Source organism: Neovison vison, chromosome 11 (assembly GCF_020171115.1).
Source record: "Neovison vison isolate M4711 chromosome 11, ASM_NN_V1, whole genome shotgun sequence".
In the NCBI taxonomy this organism is placed as follows: domain Eukaryota; kingdom Metazoa; phylum Chordata; class Mammalia; order Carnivora; family Mustelidae; genus Neogale; species Neogale vison.
The window spans coordinates 147163958-147187158 of NC_058101.1; the positions used below are offsets into that span (position 1 = coordinate 147163958).

Consider the following 23201-nt stretch of genomic DNA (forward strand, 5'->3'; position numbering starts at 1 on the left):
GAATGGTCGAGTTTCATTCTTCTACATATAGCTGTCCAGTTTTCCCAGCACCATTTATTGAAGAGACTTAAACATTGTATTTTGAAATGTCTGCAGTTTCTGCTTGGAAGATATAGCATCTCCTTTCTCCTGACTTTTTTTTTTTTATGGTTTCCGGCTTTTAATCAATAGTATCTATATTCTCAGGGTGTCTGGGTGCCTCGGTCAGGTTAAGCCTCTGACTTCAACTCAGGTCATGATCTCAAGGTCCCGGGATTGAGCCCTGAGTCTGACTCCCTGTTCAGTGGGGACTCTGCTTGTCCGTTTGCTCCTACTGCCACTCGTGTGTACACACTCTCTCCCTCTCTCTCAAATAAATAAATAAAATCTTTAATAAAATAAATAAAATAAAATTTTTAAAAACAATATCCATATTCTCAATGAAATTTATTTCTATGGTTTGGGGAATATTTTGGTAAATTTTAAAAGTTTATTTCTAGCCCCCAGAGTTACTCTTTGTTCATATTTGAGAACCTTCCAGAAACTAGTTCAGTAATATCAAACCAATGCTGAATTTACCATGTACAATATTTAAATTCCCTAATTTTTTATGTTGTTCTTTCAAATGCTTCTAAGCTCTGGCTTGCAAAATTGGTTTAAATCCATCAGGATGCATCAATATGCTTTCACATTACCCTATGTTTGAGCTCTAGTTTTCTGAAATATCAAACAGTCACTAGTCAGAGCCCAGCTGGCAGCATCATCCAATAATTCAGTCCTTCCAGTTCCTCATCTGTGAAATACCAGGGCCAACCTGTGTGATCTGCTAGGCACCTTTTGGTCATAAAATTCTGTGATTTTAATTTGAAGCTCTAATTTTCCCTCCTTATTAAAAATATTAAAATATGTGGGTAAATGATGGAAGAGAGGGAATCTATTAGCTAACTCCCATGACACTATCATGTGCCGTTGTATACAGAAAGACTTTTAATCCAATAAAAAAGGCATAGCCAGCCTTTTTTCAGTCACAGAAATGATGCATTTGGAATTCAAGGTAACTTGGCCTTACCTTCTGTGAGGTATCAAACCACATGAAATCTAGCCAAAAAATGGGTGGAGGCAGACCAGCATGACTATGGATGGAAGAGATAGGAATCATGGAGGCAAGAGTATTCAAGGGAAACTCACTGGAAGCTTTTTGATTCGCTTCTTCTCTCATTTTATTGGCTGGTCACCAAAAATTATGATACTTGGTGGGCTATAGTTTTGCTTTTTGTTATTCTGATGGCATTATGCCACACAATGCATGGTCAAAAGTTGCTTGGCACGTGGGTTGGGTAAACAACCTTGCCAAGATGTCCCACTGGGTGTCCCACAGTGGGTAAAGGCGATGAAGAATGGAATAGACAAAGGGAAAGATAGACATTGTAAAGAAACTGAATCAGAACTGATCATGTCCAGAGAGAGGGGCTGGGAGAAAAGCCACAATGCACGAGGGGATTTGGAAGAGACAGCAGTATGATTTGAGGCAGGTCAGAAGGTGACTGCGTCAAGCAACAAAGAAGTACATTAAGCAACCAGACAAATCAGTTGGAAAAATGCATGAAAGTGGGGAGCAGCTGCTTAGGGGAATTTTCATTTGTGTAGGGAAAAAAAATAAAACAAAAAAAAAAAACAAAAAAAAAACAACACCCAGAGGAGTTAAATTGATAGAGAAGCTAAGAATCCTGGCACATAAGGCTTTAGAGACAAGAGATTTAGTCCCAACTGGGGTTCAAATTTGGAATGAATAAGGATGGCCGAAGCAACCCAGTCATTAGAGGTGGCAGGTTGGACCTGGTGAGGAAACATAGATCCCAGGGATCAGGAATTTACCTACTCTAAATATGACTTGTATTCTGAGATGGTGCAGAGTTGAAAAACAATTGGTAAGATATTTAAGGGAAAGATCCCAAGTGCATGAATTTGGACAAAAGGCACCCAAAAATGCTCAGAAGTGTTTCCTGTGCCAGGTTTTCTGTCAGGTCATATGACTTTGAAAGCATGGTTTATCCAAATTGTGACAAAATTTGCTGATCCCAGCCAGGCCCTGACCTCCTAAGAACACAAGTACAGATTACAGCAAATGCCTCTCTCTGTGTAAATGATGACTGGTCATCGTCACCACATACTGATTTACAACACGTGAGGTCCAGGCCAGGAGAGACGCCAGACCCATTTCTCTGCCTTGGGACAAGCACTAATTATTTAAAATGTCAAATGTGGAGCACTTTGGGGGTAAAGAGTGTCCTGAGGCAGAGAGCTCAGGGCCTGGGAAAGAGAGAGAGACCCTTAGTGGTTTCACTTTCCTTAAAGGGCCTGGGGCCAAAAGACACTCAGACCCTGCGTTCAGAATAGTCAGCTTCTCCACAAGGCTGGATATATTCCAAAGGACTTGTTGAACACTTAATTCTCCTCTGCGATGGTTGATGTTATGTGTCAACTGGATTGGGCTAAGGGATGCCCAGAGAGCTGGTAAAACATTATTTCTGGGTATGTCTGTGATGGTTTTTCCAAAAAAGATTACCATTTGAGTCATTAGATCAGCTTCACAAATAAGGGTGGACATTAATTGTTGAAGGCCCCAAATAGAACAATGTTGGAGGAAGGGCAAATTCCCTTTCTTTGATTGAGCTGGGACATCCATCTTCTCCCGTGCTCACACATGGGTTCTTGTGGTTCTCAGCCCTTTGGGACTTGGACTGAATTGCACCACTGGCTTTCCTGGTTTTCATCTTGCAAATAGCAGATCGTGGGACTTCTTGGCCTCCACAGCCATATGAACTGATTCCTATAATAAATCTCCTCTTTTCTATACTTATATATATCCTATGGATTCTGTTACTCTGGAAAATCCTGTCTGATACAGCCTCTCCGTGTTTCATAAGGGATCTCATGAGAGGAACCAGTCCTGGGGCACAGAAAACCTACTCTCAACTCCTGAAGCTAAGTGTGTTTCACTTTATGAAAAGTTGAAACATATTTGTAATTGGATCCCCAGAGCTCTGGGGAACACCCAGAGAAGTTCTTTAACTGCATCTTTAATTTTTAATTTTTTATTAACATATAATGTATTATTAGCCCCAGGGGTACAGGTCTGTGAATCGTCAGGTTTACACGATTCACAGCACTCACCATAGCACATACCCTCTCCAATGTCCATAACCCCACCCCCCTTCTCCCAACCCCCTCCCCCCAGCAACCCTCAGTTTGTTTTGTGAGATGAACAGTCTCTTATGGTTTGTCTCCCTCCCAACCCCATCTTTTAAACTGCATCTTAATTAAGTTCTAGGGCAGAGATTCTCAAACCCTTTGGAATCAGGACTCCTTTATACTCTTAAAAGGTATAGAGGGTTCCAGAGAAGTTTTGTGTACATGGGTTATGTCTGTTGATGTTCACTATATCATGAATCACAACTGCAGAATTTAGAAAATATTTACTTATTAATTCACATATAATAAAAATAAACTCAATTTAAGATAACATATTTATGAAAAATAACTATATTTTTCAGGGCAGCTGGGTGGCTCAGTCGCTAAGCATCTGCCTTTGGCTCAGGTCATGATCCTGATGTCCTGGGATATAGCCCCATATCGGGCTCCCTGCTCAGATGGAGCCTGCTCTTCCCTCTCCAACTCCCCCGGACTTGTGTTCCCTCTCTCGCTATCCCTCTCTGTCATAAATAAATAAAATCTTAAAATTAAAAAACTGTATTTTTCAAAACAAAATTTCAGTGAGAAGAGTAGCCTTGTTTTATATTTCGGAAATCGCTATTATGTCTGGCTTAGTAAAAGAGAGCTGGATTCTTACACCTGCTTCCACATTCACATTGTTGTGATATGTTGCTTTGGTTAAAGGTGCACATGAAGAAAAGCAAGCTTCATACAGATATGTAGTAGGAGGAAGGGAGGAGTATTTTAATAACCTTTCCAGATCATTGTGGATATTCTTCTTTGACACCACACCAAAACTTGATGAGTGGCAATTTCTTAAAAATCACTTATGGTGCCGAATCTGAAACTGTATCAATGAACTTTTTATACTCTTAGACTAAAATCCACTGGTCTACCTTGTACACTGAACGGATCCTTCACCATGAATGTGTAACATCACGCATTGGTCATTTGGAAAATATTGGTTCACTGAGTTATGCTGTTCCTCCAAAATGTTGACACAATATATAAAAGTCATATTCATTAACATCACCATGGATCTCGTCAGAGAAGCCTGTATTAGGAAGCTGTTAAACTCTCAGTGATGGATACAAGTTATCTAAAATTCTAATTTTCACTTATAAGTACAAATACTATCATTGCCAAAAAATACCGTGCATTGTTTTCCTTGAAGTTACAGGATTACTTTATTCATTTTTTGGAGAAATATCCAACATCTGCATAACTGCAATTTGTCCATCAGTCATCTTTCAAGAAAAAATAATATTCCATGAGAAACACAGCCATATTAAACAATCTCACAACCGATTTTCCTTGTGACAACTGCTGTATGTCTGTATGCACCAGGAGTACTTTCTATGTGCCAACCATTTTGTCACAAAGAGTATTTAAAAGTCTCATACTTGGGTGCCTGGGTGGCTCATTGGGTTAAGCCGCTGCCTTTGGCTCAGGTCATGATCTCAGGGTCCTGGGATCGAGTCCCGCATTGGGCTCTTTGCTCGGCAGGGAGCCTGCTTCCCTCTCTCTCTCTCTCTGCCTGCCTCTCTGTCTACTTGTGATCTCTGTCAAATAAACAAAATCTTTAAAAATAAATAAATAAAAGTCTCATACTCAAGGGTTGAGCTTTGATAAAATTAGTAGATTTTATTGCTTCATCAAGGAGACTTTAAAATGAATCTTCCTTTTTTTTTTCCCCTCTAAGTGCATGGTGGTAGACTATGACTCCTAATACATTTTGGAGCCATTGCCTTGATTCAAGCTGCTAAGCTACCAGCATTTTATTCCCATTGCTTTTGCATCATCAGTAGAAATATGAACATGGAAAAAAGGGCAAATAACATCTTAGTATTATTACAAAAATACTCAAGGACCCCTCGAGAGATCACACACCTTTCTAGGGGAAGTGCTCCCTCTGTCTCCTTCTCTAGCAATCCTTGGGCTAGGATAGAATGCACTCCTGTGAGAGAGAGCATTTATAAAACATCTTCTTAAAATGCCCAATTCTGAGAAAATCTATTCTAATCTCACATCTGAGAGGTGACGTAGATGGGGGTGGAGAGAGTACTATAATTATTAAGATAAAATATTCTTTTTTTAAAAAAAATCTATTTATTTGACAGAGAGAGAGAGAGAGAGCATGAGCAGGGAGGAGGAGCAGAGGGAGAGGGAGAAGCAGGCTCCCTGCGGAGCAGAAAGCCCCATGTGGGGCTCGATCCCACAACCCTGAGATCATGACCTGATCTGAAGGCAGACGCTTAACCGGCAGATTCACCCAGGTACCCCAATGAAATATTCTTTTAAAAGCTTGGACTGTGGGCTGAAACAAATGGAATATCCCAAGGTAATGACTATGGACAAGAATAATCCGAGTTAAAGGTTCATGACTATGTGCATCCAAAAGACACGCATTCCCAAAATCGTTTATTCATTTTATTTGGAAATCTAGCGTAGCAACTTCTAGCTATCTATCTCCCTAATATTGTAGATTGGTCGAACATTAAAATTAGTTTGTTTTCTCTGAACATATAACCATTGAGGGGGAAATGCCAGTGCCCTTGAAGAGTGCTTTGTAGCAGACAGATACCCAGCTGAGAGGTAAACGAAATTGTCCTGTCCTTGTTTCCATTTTCTGTTGCTATGCACTACTTCGGATAATTTTTGGAAAGTGGTAGAGGTATCAATAAATTCAATTAAAAATGCTTTTGGCTGTTGATTGAATACCTGTATAATTAAAAGTTGACAGCATTTGCCCGCATGCCTTTAAAAAGTCACGGGAAATGTACTCTACTTTGAGAAAAGGCCTGAAGTATGTTTTCGATTATAGTGTACTAAGCACTGTAAAGAGTCATAGCAATTCAGGAAGACAGGTGGTGAGTCTATGCAAAGTACTGGTTCTTTAAATCCTAGCTAAAGGTTTGGAGCATGCAGTGGTAGAGTGTTGTGACCGTTCTGTTTACCCTGTGTTAGGTTTGTAGATACCTCATACTCAGGGCAATGAGTCTACTTGGAATGCATGGGCTCTGACTTACCATTCACATATTAATTTCAAGTCCAATGCTACTGACAATAGTCAAAGTCATGGTAAGTTGAGTTTGATCTGAGTTGGACAGTCGTTCCATCTCAAATTATAACTCAGGGAAACTCAGATGACCGGTTTTCTTAAGCCAACACTCAAGGAAGAATTGGTTTAAGAATGATGCTCCATTTTAAACTTGACTGCTCCCGGTTTTGGTTTTAGATTGAATTCAAGCAGGTGTTTCAAAACCCGCTTTGGATAGCATTACTTGTCACACGGGGAAGCTGAATCTTTCCAGGAGTTGGCAGGGAGGGTTTCATCCTGATATTTCATTATCAATGAGAAACATCTTATGGGAGATCCAACACTCTTTAAGCGTCTCTAATAAAAGGACACAATATACGGTCTTATTGTTATTTTTAAGAGGGTTATAGAGATTTATCCACCAGGGCTGTTGTTAACACCACTCAGGTTGTGAGAATCAGGCTAGAACCTCCAAGAGGCATTAGCTATCTGTGTAAACTCACAGAGTGTCATTTTAACGTTCTGTATCTCCACCATGCCTCCACCTTCTTTGATGAAAAAGTCTATTTTAAAAATGGTAAGAAAATATTTAACATAATAAGATGATGAGTCAGAGTTTTTAAAAAGCTAAAAAGGGAAGATGTAGTTAAATAATTCACCTTTTTATTTTTTAGCTACATCTGACTCATGACATATAATGTATTCTGCTAAGTTCAAAGTTTCCTCTTACAAAGAGAGTTTTATGAAACAACTCTTCTTCAGACCATTTTTACTTCAATTATAGTAGCAGGTTTTGGAGTTTAAATCATTAACAACCTCTGAGTGAACTTTTATCCAAATGACTGCAAGTCACAAAGGGAACAGTCCTCTTTCACCAAGTACCTTTTGTGCTAGAGTGAGACCCATCCTTTTCTATTTTTCCCCTTTATGTCTCTCTTTGAAGAAAGATGTGTGATTTGTAAAGTTGATGAAAACTGCTATATTTGGGTTCATAATGCAAACTAGAATTGCTTCAGGGTAAGCTTCACATACCTGCACTACTGCAGCAAAAAAAGTAAATTTCAGAAGTCAAGATCTCTCTGTGCACTGTAGGAGTATCATGTAGCAGTGAAATCAACCATGGGGGTGACCGAATCTTATTTCCCCCCCTTCCTCAAGGGGATGGAATTTTCATTTCGGCAGCACGTTTCAGTTTTAACTCCACTGAACACTCCAAAACTGGGCACTTACTCCATCAACCTCGTTATCGATTTAGCCATATGCTGCTATCTTTTAATTTTTTTAAAAAATATTTTTATTGGAATGTTTTTCAAAGAGTGTTTGGAAAACCGTAACCTCCACAAACTTAAGGTGATGGGGTGAGAGAATAATTCTTGCAGTGAAAAAGCCTGAAGAATTGTATGCAGAACAAAATGTAGTTTAATAAACAAAAGAAAGTTAAGAGAAAAATCTATTTTCTTAAAAAAAAAAAAGCAGCAAGAGTAATGAACTAATCGCTGTTCAGAGAGTGGGGAAAACTTTTTTCCCCCTAGATTTGGCGAATAGCGGGATAAATTCGAAGAACTCCATCCCACCCCCGCATGCGCGCCCCCCATTCTTTCCAGACCGAGCGGTTGCAAATCCCAGGCTGAGTCCGCCCTGGGAGCCTTAGGGCACCTTCCTCTTTGCTCTGCGTGTGTGTGTGTGTGTGTGTGTGTGTGTGTGTGTGTGTGTCTAGCTCTCGCTCTTTCCCTCAGTCTGTGCCTCTGTGTATGTGTGAGTGTGTGTGTGTGACAGAGAGAGAGAGAGAGCGCGAGAGGAGAGAGAGAGCGAGAAAGAGAGAGAGCGAGAGAGCGAGCTGTGAGCTGTGCCGCCGCCGCCGCTGCCCTTTGATCCCGACATTAGTGTTAGGGGCTCGGAGACACAGAGCGCGGCCATAGACACCGCCGCACCGGCACTCATTTATTTATACCTCCCATCACACACGCGAGCATAGGACACACACACACTCACACCTATTAGATCCGTTTCCATTGAAGAATATTACGCTCGGGGACAAGCCAGGTGCACGACCAAAAATTTAAAAAAAAAAAAAAAAGGAAAAAAAGAAAGGAAAGAAAAGAAGAGAACCCCTCATCTGGCTCCAGGAAACAAGCTTCAACCCATTGCACACACCGGAGAGAAGGGGTTTCCCCCTGCCCGCCCGCCCGCCCCCCAACTACCTCCCGGCTCCTGCCAGTGTCTGCCTCTCTGCCCCCACGGGGGTTTATTTGATCTCACATTAACCAAGGAGGAGAATGTGAGAAAAGGGGGAAAATGCCCAGGAGGAAGCAGGAGCAGCCCAAGCGCCTTCCCTCACGTAAGTCATCCCTTCTCCACCTCCTCTCGTGCCATTTTCTCGCCCTCCCTCTCCTCTTTCCCCTCCGCAGCCTCCTCCGTTGTTTTCTGCATTAGTTTAGGGTTACAGAGGTGAAACTGACAAAGACACAGCCCGGGTTACTCCTCGTTTAGGTCTATGCTGAGGCAGCCATGTTGGTGATGATCAGCCCCGTGCCCTTTCTATTCTCTCTCTTTTTCTTTCTTTCTCTCACCCCCCCTCTTTTTTTCCTTGAGATCGGGCTTTTTTTCCCTTTTCCCTCCCCCTCCCCCTCCTCACTCCGGGTTGCTGGGGGGAGGGGGCAAGAGACGCGAGAAGGGGAGTAGTGTGGATGCCGGTTTTTTTTTTTTTTTTTAATCGGGGAGTCGGAGGGGGGGGGAGGTGGGAGAGGTTGGAATCTTTTAAAAAAAAAAAAATTCCTTGTGGATCCCGGTGCCTGACGGTGCGGGGGTCGGGGCGTGCGGAGGGCTGGGGGCCGTGACATGGCGTTTGGGGGTGTCGGGGCGAGGACGCGCGGCCACCCGCCGGGGACGGGATCCAGGGAGAGGTCCGTCTCCGGCTAAAGGTTGCGCCGGGGTTGGTCGGCCCCGGAGCCGCCGGCGGCAGCGGCGGCGGCGGCGGCGGCAGGAGCAGGAGGAGGCGGAGGTGGAGGAGGCGGCGGCGGAGGAGGGGAGTCGGGGGCGGGCGAGGCGGGAGCGGCCGGGGAGGGTGTGGGGGCACCGCACACAAACACACCGGTACACACGCGCCGCCGGGCGGCTGCTCCCGCGGCGCCTGGGCGAGGGGGCGCGCCGGGGCGCGGGGGGCGCGAGGCGGCCGGGCGGGGGGTGAGGCCGGGCAGCGGCGGGCGGATGTGGGGTGCGGGAGCTGCGCCGAGGCGGAGGCAGGAGGCAGGGCGGCTCGCGGCGCGCGAGGTCCCTGCAGAGCCGAGGGGAGGGAGGAGCAGGGCTCCTGGCCGCAATAAAATGCGGGGTCAGTCGGAGCAGACGGAGCCGGCGAGACTCGGGCTCTCAGACCCCCCTCCCCGGCGAGCCTGAGCAGAGTCCAGGACTAAAGTGCATCACAACCCTCCCCGGCTTGCAGCCACACACACCAACTGGAGACACACACCCGCCGGCACGGCCCGGTCCCCTTCCCCTCCTCCACCCGCGCCCCCGGTCCCTCTCCGCCCTCCCTCCGGCTTTTCTTTGCTAGACTCTTAACTTTTCCCCCACTCCCTCTCCAGCTCCCGCCCCCCCCCCCCAATCTTTCTCCGCTTTGAGTGTTCCGAGATGCTGCTAAAGCTAAAAGTGAAGGAGAAAGAAGCAACTAAAAATATCCCCCGGGGCCGCCCGGCTCCTTGAATGCACGGAGGAGGGGGCAGGGGAGAAGGCGTGGGGCGGGGTGACGGGGAGGAGGGGACGCCCGAGGCGCCGGAGGGAGGGGTCGGGGGAGACCGAGGGTCAATTTCTCCTCTCTCCCCCCCGCACTGCTCCCCGCTCTCGGCGGTCTGCCTCTGCTTGGAGCCCGATCCTGCAAAACCCGGGCTGGGGGCGGGAGTGGAGCCGGAGCGCCTACCCGCCTGGGTGTCAGGCCGACGTGGTCGGTCACCTGAAGTTCACGGAGGGTGGGGGAAGGGTTAAGGTTATGGTGTCTCGGGCTCGGGTTGTGTGTGAGCCTGTGCGTTTCCGCTGCAGACAGGCAGCGCGATCGATCTCCCCCTCGCGAAATATCCGCGGCGGTGCCTGCCCGGGGGACTGGCAAGGGGCGCGGGTGGCTCGGGCCGAGCGCCCCCGCGGCTCTGTGTCACCCGGGCCGCGGCCGAAGTGGTGAGCAAGGGCACTTGCAGGCAGCCCGCTCCGCAAACATTCCTCTTTCTTTCCCCTTCCCGGTACGCAGGAGTCGACGCACAGGGCTTGGGTTGTGCTTTTTTCCCCTTCCTTTAAAAAAAAAAAAAAAAAAAAAAATGCCCCTGTGCAGTCCTTTCTTCGCCTGCCCGCTAGAGGTTCTGAGGATAATATCACATATGTAATATATATGCACATAAAATCACTCGCAGGCGGCTGCGTGTGTAGGGAAATTTTGTGCGAGGAAAGAGAAGGCGGTGGAGTCGGGGAGGGCGAGTTGGGAGGCTCCGCGCTGCGATTCACAGAAAACTCGCAGCAGTTGGTGGAAGAAGTGTGTGCGTGCACATGGCCGGCCGGCCAGTTCCCAGCTCTTCTCGGGGGCGTGCGGCGGGGGAGGGAGAGGAGGCAGGAATCCTGGGGGGAGGTCGGGGGAGGCTTGCCCTGCTCAGACAAAATGGGCTTCAGTGTTCTCTGCGAACTTGCCCTTAGATGGCAACTTTGGGAGCTGATGAGCTTGTGTGCGAAAACCAGGGCGGTGAGGTTATTTGGTCATTTTCCTTTCTTTCTTCTCCCCCTGCTTAAAAAAAATGTTGGCGGGGTTAGAGGGAGGGTAGGAGAGGAGAAGGGATTTATCTGTTTTCGGCTCTGACGGAGATGGAACGCCTTCCCTCCCGTTGTGTGTAGCGCATTCGGGCAGCTGCAGGCTGCCCTGCTGGTGACCTTGACCCTGACCTCGTGCGACTACCCTTTCAGTCTGAGAGGAAATTCAGGCTCCATTTTAGCTCGTATGCTCGGTGGGCCTCTCCTGCTTGCTGGTGCCTGGCGATTAAGTTATATTTCAAGAGTGGGCTCTCCCACCCTGTTCTCTAATTGAATACTGTTATCCACTCACTTAAAAATAATAAATAAATAAACTCCTTCCAGTCGCATAAAGCCACTTTCACTGAAGTAAGAAGCAATTACCTTTTGGAAACACCGTAAATGTCCCTCCAGTTTTTAAAGGGAAGCCTAATTTGCAAAGCTTTTCCACTTACCTTTGCATTGAATGTATTTTTGTGGATGTGTGCTGCCTGTTTGAAGCATGGTTTACACATGTTTTGTAAGCAATTTGCATTTGGACTAAGAGCAATTTCTGGGCAAATGGTGTGTTTTGCAATTCAGACACAGTAACCCAAAGCTTCCTAAGTGCTGAGTGAGTCTTAAAGAAACTTGCAATGGTGGGGAGAGGTAATAAATATTGACTTTGGTAAAATTAGTGTAAATCAGTATTTAATGTAGAATATCCCTCTAGTCTTAAATCCCAGTTTCAATGCTAAATTCTTTATTTGTTTACTTATATGTGGGGGAGGGTTTTTTCCCTTAACCTGGAGAACCTTTCTGTATAAAGTAACTCTGGGGATTACTGTTGCCCTGATAGGTCATCTCAGGGTTTTAAGAAGTTATACAGCATTAGATTTTAAACTTGACCCTAATACAAGAAAGGAGAGAGGTGTGTAATTTTGGGGGTGGGGAGGAGAGGAAGAGGTTGGAGGGGGAATGAGATGGGCAAACTAGCTTTTGGAACCAAAGAACCTTTCTGAGTAAACACAAAAGTGGCTAATAGCCACTATTGATAGAGCTTTGAGAATTTAGAGAAACTGTAAACACATTTAAAATTAGAAGTAGAATACAAATTAGATTACAAAAAAGAAACTTGTGAAACTGAACCTATTGAAACTTCAGAGTGCTTTCTACTTTCCCATAGCATACCCCACCCCCCCGGCCCCTCCCATGGACCATGGCTACTAATAGACTCTGTGTGTGGAACCTAATTTTTCTTTTATAAAATATAATACTAGCCAGGCACAATGTGGATGAAAAAAGTCCTCCCACTCGGCAGCACAGGCACCAGGGAACCTGGAAGTTCCACCCTCGAGTAGATTAGTCCTGGAAATCCAGACGAGCACTTGGTATTATCTGATACCGAGTCTGGGGTGCGCCTCAGCCCCTGGCACGGAGTTCCAGCAATTCCCCAGACTGGGCTCCAGCCTGCTAAGGTTTCCTAGCTCCTTCTGTTCCACGAGACACCCATGGGACTGTTCAGAACCGAATTAGCTTTGGGGATGGGCGAGCCTTTAACCTGACACTGCTAACCTAAGCGTTAGATTTCTGATTTAAAATTCTACCTAGTCATTTCCTCCTGGGCCTCTGAAGTCAGTGGGGTGTGTGTGTGTGTTATATAGGCTTCATACATATGCAGAAAAAGAAAAAGCTCCTATAGAGCTGCGTGGTGATTCCACTTACAAAAAGAAGTTTTGTGCTAGTTTTTGGAGGAGACCACCAACAAAGGATGTTAACCCTAAACTGTTTTTTGAGAAGTAGCTTTAAAAAAATCATGACTCCAAGTAAAGCCTTTATTTCTTGCCCTAAAGCAATATTATCATTTGGGAATTTAAATACGATTCTGCTGCTGCTGATGGCTTTTTTCTAAACGTTCTTTCCATCAACGAGGTCCAATTCCACGTTCAGAAAAATGGCCTAGGGATCCTCTGAACTATACCATGAGCTTATCTGTAGCAGAATCCCAAACTGCATAGCTGAAAAATGTTTGTCAGTCTAAGAAAGAGGAAGAGGGGGAAAGTGATACTGTGTCTGTTTGCCAGGCCTTGGGTGGGGGGGCGCTCAGCATTTTGTGGACATTGTTACATTTGGGTTCACTGACTGAGGAGGGAAAGGGTCAGAAAGAGCTTTCCCCTGTGTTTGTTACATCTGTAAAGCCTTTTACCATTGGGTTCCATCAGGATCTTAAAAAATTTCCTCATTAGCTGCAACTTACCCTTGAACATGTATGAGTTCAGATCCTGTTATATTTATCATTGGAAATCTGCCTGATGCCTGTTCTCAAGGGGGAGCACAAGGAAAAGTGAATACAACAGTTGTTTTGCTATTCTAGTATTTTCATTGTTGACTCAGTTGTGGGTCAAGACCAGAACAGGTTACTGTGTTCTTCATTAATAAAACTTTAAAAACCGTCTCTTGCTTTCTAGTAAATGTGGGAAGCAAAATGACAGGAAAGCAACAGGAGCCCTTATATTCGTATTTTTCCATGTCTTTATATATCTGTTGGCAGGGAAAGGGTCGAAGGTTTAACTCTTTCCCCTACTTACGCTTACTAATTTTTTCAGTGATGAGGCACTTCCTCCTGACTATGACGGGGACCACAGGGAAAAATTTTGAGTCGGAGGCAATAAAATATTTCTCTGCTCCTGTCAGACAGAGCTGGTGATCCTGAAGTACCACGTAGCAGGCTGGGTTGATATTGGGCAATAACGTTCATCTGTTCTCCTAAAAGAAATCCATGTATTCCTAATGTGGGAAGTAGGGTACACGGAACTTTATTGTTAAAATAAGGGAGATAGTTCAAAATCACATTCCTTCTAATGCTTCAAAATAGTTTCTAATAAAAAAAATTGATTTTTAATTTATCTATGGGCCACCATCTCGCTCTGGAGATACACAGCTGGTGTGAGCTGACCAGTCTCCGGCACAAAGTGTTAATAAATCATGCTGGAGAAGAGTAAATTGGACAGCTTTCAGCCTGTGTGAGGGCTGACTGTGCTTCTGAGTTTTTAGAGCCTTTGAATGGCCTCTATTAGGAGAGGTCCAAGGAAGGTGTGGAAAATCTCTGTCTTGTGAGGCTTATAAAATTAGATGGATAAAGGCTGTGGAAACACCCAAGGGATGGTGTTGTGTTGGTGGAGGAACCAGACAGGCTTCTCTTGGGGTCAAAAGGTGCCTTAAAATACAGAGAGTCCTATTAATGTCAGGATGGTCCTATAGGGAAGATTGGGTATGAAATGTGTGCTGCCTGTCTGGGTTGGTAAACCACTTTCTTTAGTGATCCCAGTTGTTGGGGTTCTGATTGTTTGGATGAATTTGTTTGACAAAACAGAAAAACTCACCCAGGATCGCTCACCTTGGTCACCTGCATGCCAAGTGGCGTCTTTGGATGCACTGGTGACAAGGCGTGATGGAAACGGGGGAGGGCGCCTGGGTGGCTCAGTGGGTTAAGCCGCTGCCTTCGGCTCAGGTCATGATCTCAGGGTCCTGGGATCGAGTCCCATATCGGGCTCTCTGCTCAGCAGGGAGCCTGCTTCCTCCTCTCTCTCTCTGCCTGCCTCTCTGCCTACTTGTGATCTCTCTCTGTCAAATAAATAAATAAAATCTTAAAAAAAAAAAAAAAAGAAACGGGGGAGCCCACAGTGTCACCGTGTGAAGTTCCATTGGTTCCTGGGACCGGTCAGCAGTGCTGTCTATGAGAGCCGAAGGGCGGCAGGGACCTGCCTGACAGAAGGTTCCGGTATCCTGTCACTCTCCTTGTGTGAAGTTGAAGTTGTCTTGTCCTTTTTTAAGTACCTGTTGGAGCACTAGGACAGGAGGACCGAAACACAAACACAACAGTCTGGAACTGATCTCTCCATTCTGAGTGATGTATTAGTAATTTTCTATAATTTAATCAAACCGATCACAGAACAAGATAATGATGGTATGACCTACAAAAGAGGACGTTTGGGGGTGTTAAAGGCTTTCTAGCGTAAGGTTTTACCACACCATGGGCTTTGTGGCAAAGGAATAGATTCTGAGTTTTCTCTTATTGCAAAGAATTCCGGACCAGGCTGTTCTGTTGAGACATATGGGGCATTTTTTCCCCCCCATCAAACCTTATTACTACTGTATTCTGGCTTAGTTAAAGTTTTCGAGAATCACATTTTAGAGATAGAGGTTATAAATGAAGATGCTGCGTCCTGTGTCTGATGTATTCTTTCTGTTCCCTACTTTGCTAGTTGTAGCTCGGTAATTCATACCATCTAGGGCCAAGTGTACAAAATACTTTATGGTCAATGGTCGCTGAAATGCCTTCTGTCATATTTTATAAGAAACTAATGTGCAAAGTACAGACCTTAGAAAGAGCCAAGAGTCCTCGATGGGCTGAAGTTACTCGCTGCTTTCCCTCTTCCGTGTAGGAGCAAGTTTTGTACTTCTATCTTCTGTCTGTAAATTACATTTTTATGATATCAAAGAATGGTGTATGACTAGGTGCTGAAGCAAGGGCCTCTCAGATGACTCTTATCATCCCCCCCAGGACCCGCCGTTGGGTTAGAAATGCTGTAGTTACAAGGTAGATTCATAAAATAAAATCAGACTTTGGCTTGATACTGATCTTTAGTTGCATGGGTGCATATTGCTGTTTATAAAAGTCAGCTTCACTGCCGTGTACACACACACACACACTCACAGGGAGGCTGCACTGTAGCTAATTCTGTAAAAAGTACAGTGATACACGCCTACGGTCTGAGATCAGCATGTGGCCTTTAGCAACTCTGCTTTTCACAGACTGACCTAGGGTTATATTAAATGCAGCAGATTCTGTGTGCCTAAAAAGGATATTGTTTCCAGCCGTCCCTTCCCTTCTTATTAAAAAACAACCTCCACCACTGAAGTTCCTCTGTCTCAAGGGTTCTTAAATGACCAAGGCTGAGGTGCTCATGGCTTCCGACGTTGAGAAAAGTCCGACTTCAGCCAGGTGCTATCTGTCAGCAGGGAAGAAATGCCTGGGCCTTCTCTGAAGCTTGAGCCTGAAAAAGCAGACCCTGAAATAATCTCTCTCTCTCTGTCTCTCTCTTGTCATTTCTGCCCGGGTCAGACAAGTGGCTCGACCCCATTAGCAGTGCGTTGTGCAGGGGGAGAGAGGAGGATCCAGGCTGAGTTGTTCTGAGTGCTCTGAAGAAGTTGGGCTTCAGAGGGGACCCGAGAAGGCCAGGGAAAGACGACCGTTGGCATGATTGATCAGCAGCATTCTGCTTGTCTGAGCCTTGGAGACAGGCTACCGTACTTGTGGAGGCGATAGATTTCTCTAGAGGTATACTTCAGTTGTCTGGTAGTGTATCTTCAGTTGTCTGATAGTGTGTTTTGAAAAGCTTTTGTTGTTCATAATGAGAGAGAGAAAATAACACGTGACTTTGCCCTCTCTTCACTGTGTCTACTGGATATGGTACGACTTCAGTGAAAACAGAGAACACACATGGTTTTTAAGTTCACAGTGGATAAGTATGTGGAGTCTGGCATCAGGCTGTTCGGAACCCAGTCCTGGAACTCACTTGCAGTGTGACCTTGGGGAAATGACTAACTTCTCTGTCTTTGGTGTCTTCATCTCTCCATAGTGGTAATAGTTCCTCTACCATAGGGTTAGTGTGAAGCTTGGTTAATAAATGTCAGTATTGCTATTGATAAGTGTCAATAATAGATACACTCATAAAACCTTGCCTAATTAGTGCCTGCTGCATAGGAAGAGCTGAAGAAATACTAGCTCTTATTATGTTTATGAAATAAATTTCCATCTGCTTAGATCGTGATTAGACTACAGGCATTTCTGACCCAGGACGTTTTGGTGATTCCAGTGTGTAAACACTTTTTTTTCCTTATCTCTCATTAGAACGATGAGTAACAATATGGTACGGTAAAATTCTTTTATAAGGCTGTTAAATTAGGGCTTGACTAATACTCATTTCATAGGCCAACAGTATTACACTAGACTTTTACTATAGGAACATGTTCTGTGTTTGTGATTTGACCTGAATTATGTCTTAACTGTGTAATAATCGTATGAATTATGACTGGGTCTTACTGTAGAGTGAGGACAATAAATCCACGCTCACAGACTTACAGTTAGATTCAAATGAGAGAATAGGTATTTAATAAATGTTTATTTATTCATTTATTCAACAGTCAGTCCACTGATTAAAATTACCCAGGGGAAATTTATATTGGTTTTTCCATGTGTTGTTTAGGTAATAGTTTAAATTTTGTACGAAGGAAGGAAAGGCAGGGTCTGCTGTTTCTAATTGCAGAGAACCAGTCCAAGAGAACACATTAAATTAATTTTAAATGAAGGATTCAGGGGTGTGTGTTTGTGTGTTTGTGTGTGTGCCTATGTGTGTGTTGTATTGTGTGTGTGAGATAGATCATATCAGAGGTTACAAACTAGTGGCCTACTGATGTGTTTTGCCCTCCACAGTATGTTTAAAAACTTGAGGCTGCATTTGCAAATGGGCAGCTTCACATAAAAATCCAAATTTCTAGCTTCTTTTAAAAACTTGGACGAGCCAACAGCACGGGGCCCACCTCCCCACATGGCAGCAATCTGCTGTCGTCGGTGGCGGCTGTCTCCCTTCCCCGGGCATGTGCTCGTCAGTCTGCCACAGTTCCTACCCCTCTGCTGCCACGTCCCGTCTGCATACACACCTGCCCCCCTCCCTCATGTATATTACCTCCTGGCCCCCACGGGCATTTGGATTAGAAACTGTTTTACATTGTCCAACATTCTGTGAGCTTTTAATTCATCGTTGAGGCAAAGGTTCTGTAAACCTCATTCTATGGCTGTATTAAGAAGCAGTAGAGGGTGGGGATTAAGATCCTGGTACCAGATGCACGAGCCCCGTCCTGGCTGCAGCACGTTTTAGCCGTGACCTTGGCAAGGGACTGCAGCCGTCTGCCTGTTTTCACATCCGTGCAGTGGGGGAACATTGTAAGGCTTACGGGAACTGAGTTCATACATGTTGATATGTAGGCTTACGTCTGGCACATAGTATATGCACGATATATGAGGTGTAAATTCATTTCAACTAAGGATCTCAGTAGGATTGCTCCAACTGCCGTGTAATCAATCAAAGACAACTATTGCTGCCTGTAAGTTTCTGATCACCATTCGGCAGCACAATGATTCTCAACCCTGGCTGCACATTAGAATCCCTTGGGAGGTTAAGAAAAAGAAGACACCTGCCTCTTTCCACTGCCCCCAGCAATTTAAATTTGATGGCTCGAAATGGATCCTGAGCATGGACATTCTTAAAAAGCCTCCCAAATTACTTGAATGGATAGCCAGTGTTGAGGACCCCTGAACTGACCGGAACGTCCACTCTGGGCTGATGCCATTTCCGCCCAAAATAAATACATGTCATGTTGAGCCTGGATGGCTTATCCACGATAATTTGCTTTTAAAACCCTAGAAATAACTCGTTGACTCCCACTCCTCCAAGTTGAAACCAGAGGCTCAGGGAGGCACCTGCCCTAGGAAGGGGGCATGGACTCCTTTCTTTTCTCTCACCCTCAACCACCATGATCACCAGGGTGCCTCACCCGTTTTGTGACTTTGGGCAAGCCAGTGGACCTCTCTGTGCTTAGTAGCACCATCTTGTAAAATGGATACTAGATTACCCACACATTCTGTGTATGTTATATTGTTCACAAAGCATTTTCACTGATCCCATCTGCCCATAGGCAAGCAGGAAGGACTCCTTTTCCCACCACTTGGATGGAAGTAGAAACTGAGCCACGGAGAGGAAAAAACTAGCTTGAGGTCACCAGGGTCAGCACTGTGAAGGGCTGGACCATCTGCTGGTCTCCCGAGGCCTGCTGTGTCTCTGAGGACTTTGAAACCTTCTTGGGGCCCCGCATGCGGAGGACATGCCTTTGCCGCCTGTACTCCTTTCAGAGGCCCTCCATTGTAGGAGGGACCCTTAGGTGCTGATGGAGTGTGTTGCTCTGCGTTTCATGAGAACTTGTGCCACCAATAATATACTTCTTTCCTCAAAGATTTATTTTGACCTCAGACTCAGCTGAGGGTAAGAGAATTACAGAGACACATGCAGTGACGCTTTCTGGGGTCTGTATTACGTGCTCCATATGGAGAACACTGCTTTCGTGTAATGGCCTAGAATTATAGTTGTCTTCTAATCTGTGCTTGTTTGGCCCCACTTGTTAACCCAACAGTCCTCTCCAGAGCATGAAACACAGCTGTATTTGGAAGGAAACAAAGTGTGGGACACCCTCTGCTTCAGGAAATGTTCCTGAAATGTGCTACATGATTTTTTCCCTTCTAGGGGAAAGCAAACCTCGAATAGTCACGTACTGGGTTTTAATCTGACCTTAAGAAAGAGGGGAACCAAATTATAGTAAGCTGCTTTGTGACATCACTAGGAAGAGAGAAATGTCACAATCTAGAAGTGGGATTTGGATTGGCTGGACCACGAGATCATATTTAGAAGTGTCAGTAGCTACTCAATGGCTACTTGCTGATAGGTGAGAAAATATATACCCCCCAAAAAAAGAAGAAGAAGAAGAAGTACTTTAAATATGCTTAAGTGTACTCCATGAGACCAGAACCATAGAAATCACAGATACAAATTCTTATTCATTTATTTTTAAAAGTCTGTATTGGCTCTTAATGGCAAACATAGTGCATGTTTAGTATAAATAATGAAAACTATGTAGAAATGTTTAATGTAAAACGTGAAAGCCCCCTTTCCCAGCTTCCATCCTTAGACATAACCACATTCGTAGACAACAAGCAGAAAGATAACAAGCAACATTTAAAATTCAGCCTTCATTCAAAAAAAACGGATGCATTTCAGCGGAGTTGGCTGAGTTAATGCAAGTACTGAATTCAGAACAAGGGTGGCAATGCTGGTCTTGTAAACTGATTAGATCACATCTGTACGATGAATGCCAGATTGGGTGCCCTGATTTAAAGGGGGAAATTGATAAACTGCTCACCAGAAGGGAGGCAACTAGAAGCGAGGAGGCTCCTGAAATCGCCGTCAGAGGAATTAATGATTGCGACAATTGGGAGTTCTGAGTTTGAAGCTAAAAGTGGAGAGAACAGTCATGCCTGGTGACTACATTCAAATATATGAAGTTCTGTCAAATGATAAAGGGAATAAACTTACTCTGAATTGTCATTTCTCCTAAATTTGTAGCTTGTGTCTGATAACTCCTGATTGATTGATTCATTCATTCAGTAGTAACTGAGGGTTACTCTACCAGGGACTAGGGATCAGTGGAGTTGAATAGAGCATGGTCCCTACTTGCGAGGGGCTCGGGCCAAGGAGGCAGAGAAAGAGATGGAAACAAATAATTAAAATTTGGCTTTAAAGTTATTTTCATAGATTTCTGAAATGCTGAGCAGAAAACAGGGTCTAGGAACAAGAGGGTAGAAGTTATAGGGAAGATAACGGATTTTTTTTTTTTTAAAGATAAGGAACTATTGAATAAATACAACTGTGGAAAAATTGAAACAGACGTTCTTGTGTTTAAAAAGAAGCTGGTTCTGCCACCTGGCAGAGTGATTTTCTAAGGACTTCAGGTAAAGAGGGTTGGGATGGGAGGAGACATGTTGAACTCTGAAATCATTTACCATTGTGAAAAATAATTCTATAAAGCAGATGCTGCTTTGCTTGGTTTCTGTCACAGAGTCGAGATCTGTTCCTCCAACAGAGGGAAACATCTCTGGGTATAGCGACCCGAAAGCCTTTTCACAGAATAAGAGTATATGTCAACCTGCGCAGTGTCGTACTAGCCTAGCGAGGACATGATCCGCTGACAGTTGTGGTCTCTACTGGGTGCTCCTCCGTTAAGAAAAAGTTTTGAGCATTTACCTGCCTGGTAGAAATTGTAGAGAAGACAGTCTCTGCTGACAGTTCTTTCAAATGTTGACAGGAAACAATCAGAGGATAAGCACAAATCAGTAGACTAAGAAGTGCACGACGATATAATATGAATTAGATGTGTAAATGTTCGAGGAAACTGGGGGTGAGAGGGATGGGGAGGACGTTCCTGGAGAGAAGCCGGACTTCAAACGTCCTCGAGGAAGGGATGCATTTAGATCTTGAGAAGAGAGAACATTCCCAGCAGAAGAAATGGCATTAGCCAAAAGAGGCTGAAATAAGCCAAAAGTATGTGGGAGACACTAAGAGAAGAAACTTAGCTGAATCAGAAGGATTATATTGGTGGTGGAAGGATAGGAGGTAGGAAAAATGTAGCAGGAGCTGGTCCAGATGATAAGGGATTACGATTACTAAATTTTGTAGTTTGGATACAATACAAAATCAACTGTGAAATGTTGTAGTTTTTTTTTGTGGTAACAAAGGAGACGGAAAGTGATGGCCTAAAGGGTGGAGGGGGGAGGGAGTCTTTTTAAGTAGGAAGGGCTGTTGAAAAACCAAAATAGATGAATGACCCAGATGCCACCTTGAAGGTATCTCTGGAGGAGACCTGCCAGAGTTGGGCTTCTGGGGCCAGTGCTCAGGGGTGCAGGAGCAAGGTGCCTCTTGCTCCTTCCTCACCTCTTTGGTTTTTCCTGGCAAGCAGAGCTCTAATGCGTGCCTCCCTTTGAAGGTCATAAAGTAGGTGCTATTTCCAAAAAATAACACAGCTAACATTTATACACAGGTAATGAAGCGTAATGGTAAAAGGGACATCTGTAAACCGACTGCCCAATCTAACACATTTCAACACTATCAAACTTCTAAGGTACTCTTCTCCTGCTGCCTGTTCCCATTACCCTAAATCTTCTGTTTATTGTTCCCCTTGCTTTACCCTATTTGGGTTAGCTTGTCCTTGGGATTTGTAAAAATGGTAGCACACGGCACGCATTTTGCACCTTGGTTTTTCACTCAACGGTTATCTTGGTAAGTTTTAGCCACACTGATGCTCATAGCTGGTGTCCCTGTCCCTGCTCTCGGTAAGACACTGATGAAACACACCACAATGGACGTATGGTTCGTGTCTCCTTCTTGCTGTGAGGAACAGTGCTGCTGTGCACGTGCCCAGAAAATCACTTTGTCTGGAGGGACTGTCAAGTTCAAGATGTAGGATATGGGTCTTCCAAAATTCTAATCCATGCTTGCAAGCTTGACTTTTATCAGTGGCTACCAATACTGTCCATCTTTTCTTAAAGCATCAGCCTTACTTCGTTTGTTTCCAAGAGAGAGTGTGCCAAACTTCCAAGAGAGAGATACCCAAATTTGAGTGACCCTAGCTGAGGCGTTGTTCTTTCATTAGAAGTGATGTTCCCTGAAAAGAGTGGCTGGTTCAGCTCCCGACTGAAGCCCGGGTTTACTTTTCCTTGCCATAGCCATCACACTTCAGTAATGGTAGAAGTGCTTCATGGACACATTTCATTACATATCATATGAAAAAGATGTTTACGCAGGGTCAGCCTTTATTTTTTTTTTTTTAAACAATTTTTTAAAAGATTTTATTTATTTACTTGACAGAGACAGAGAGGGCACAATTAGGCGGAGCAGCAGGCAGAGGTCAAGGGAGAAGGAGGCTCCCTGCTGAGCAGAGAGCCTGATGAGGGTCCTGGGACAACGCTTAACCAACTGAGCCACGCAGGTTCCCTGGGGGTCAGTCTTTAATAAAATTAATAGTTTTTAATCGCTGCCTCATCAAACGGACAGGTTTGCTTACTTTGGGGAGGTGGTGTGCATGTGTTTTACTGAGTTTGTGGCAGTGAGGAAGGAGCACAGTGATGCTAGGATGTTTTGGTACCACTGCCTTGATTCAAGCTAAGGTGCCAGCATTTTACCCGTCGTTGCTTTTGTATCATCATTACAAATGTCGATAGAGTGAAGACGGCAAATTTTCATAAATTATTATGAAAAAAGTTCTGGTCTTGAGGGTACTTCAAAGGGCCTCAGAGACTAGTAGGGATTTGCAGACCACACTTCCAGAACCAGTATCTAAGCTGTCTCCATAGGAATGGAAATGCAAGTCTTGGTGTTTGTCTTTCTTCAGCTTCAGTTGGTAATGTTCTAATGCAGAACCCAAAAGACAAAGAGCCCGGAAGACAGGGAACCCTTTGCTTACACGTCTTCTCAGCGTCTGTGGGATTTCTTTGAAGTCTCTTGTTCTGTCTGCAAATGGGAATGAAAATATGTATTTTGCTGTAGTATAGATCTATTTGTTC

At 44.5% G+C, this 23201-nt stretch overlaps 1 protein-coding gene across 6 annotated transcripts in view; it reads left to right on the forward strand.

The window, feature by feature from the left end:
• Positions 1 to 7949: 7949 nt before the first annotated feature.
• Positions 7950 to 23201, forward strand: part of ZNF827 (zinc finger protein 827) — a 168451-nt gene continuing 153199 nt past the window's right edge. For all 6 annotated transcript variants that reach the window (XM_044224926.1, XM_044224930.1, XM_044224927.1 and 3 more), the window contains exon 1: positions 7950 to 8570. In XM_044224926.1, coding sequence (XP_044080861.1) covers positions 8528 to 8570 — 43 coding nt within the window. In that variant the 5' untranslated portion in view covers positions 7950 to 8527. The remainder of the gene's footprint in view (positions 8571 to 23201) is intronic.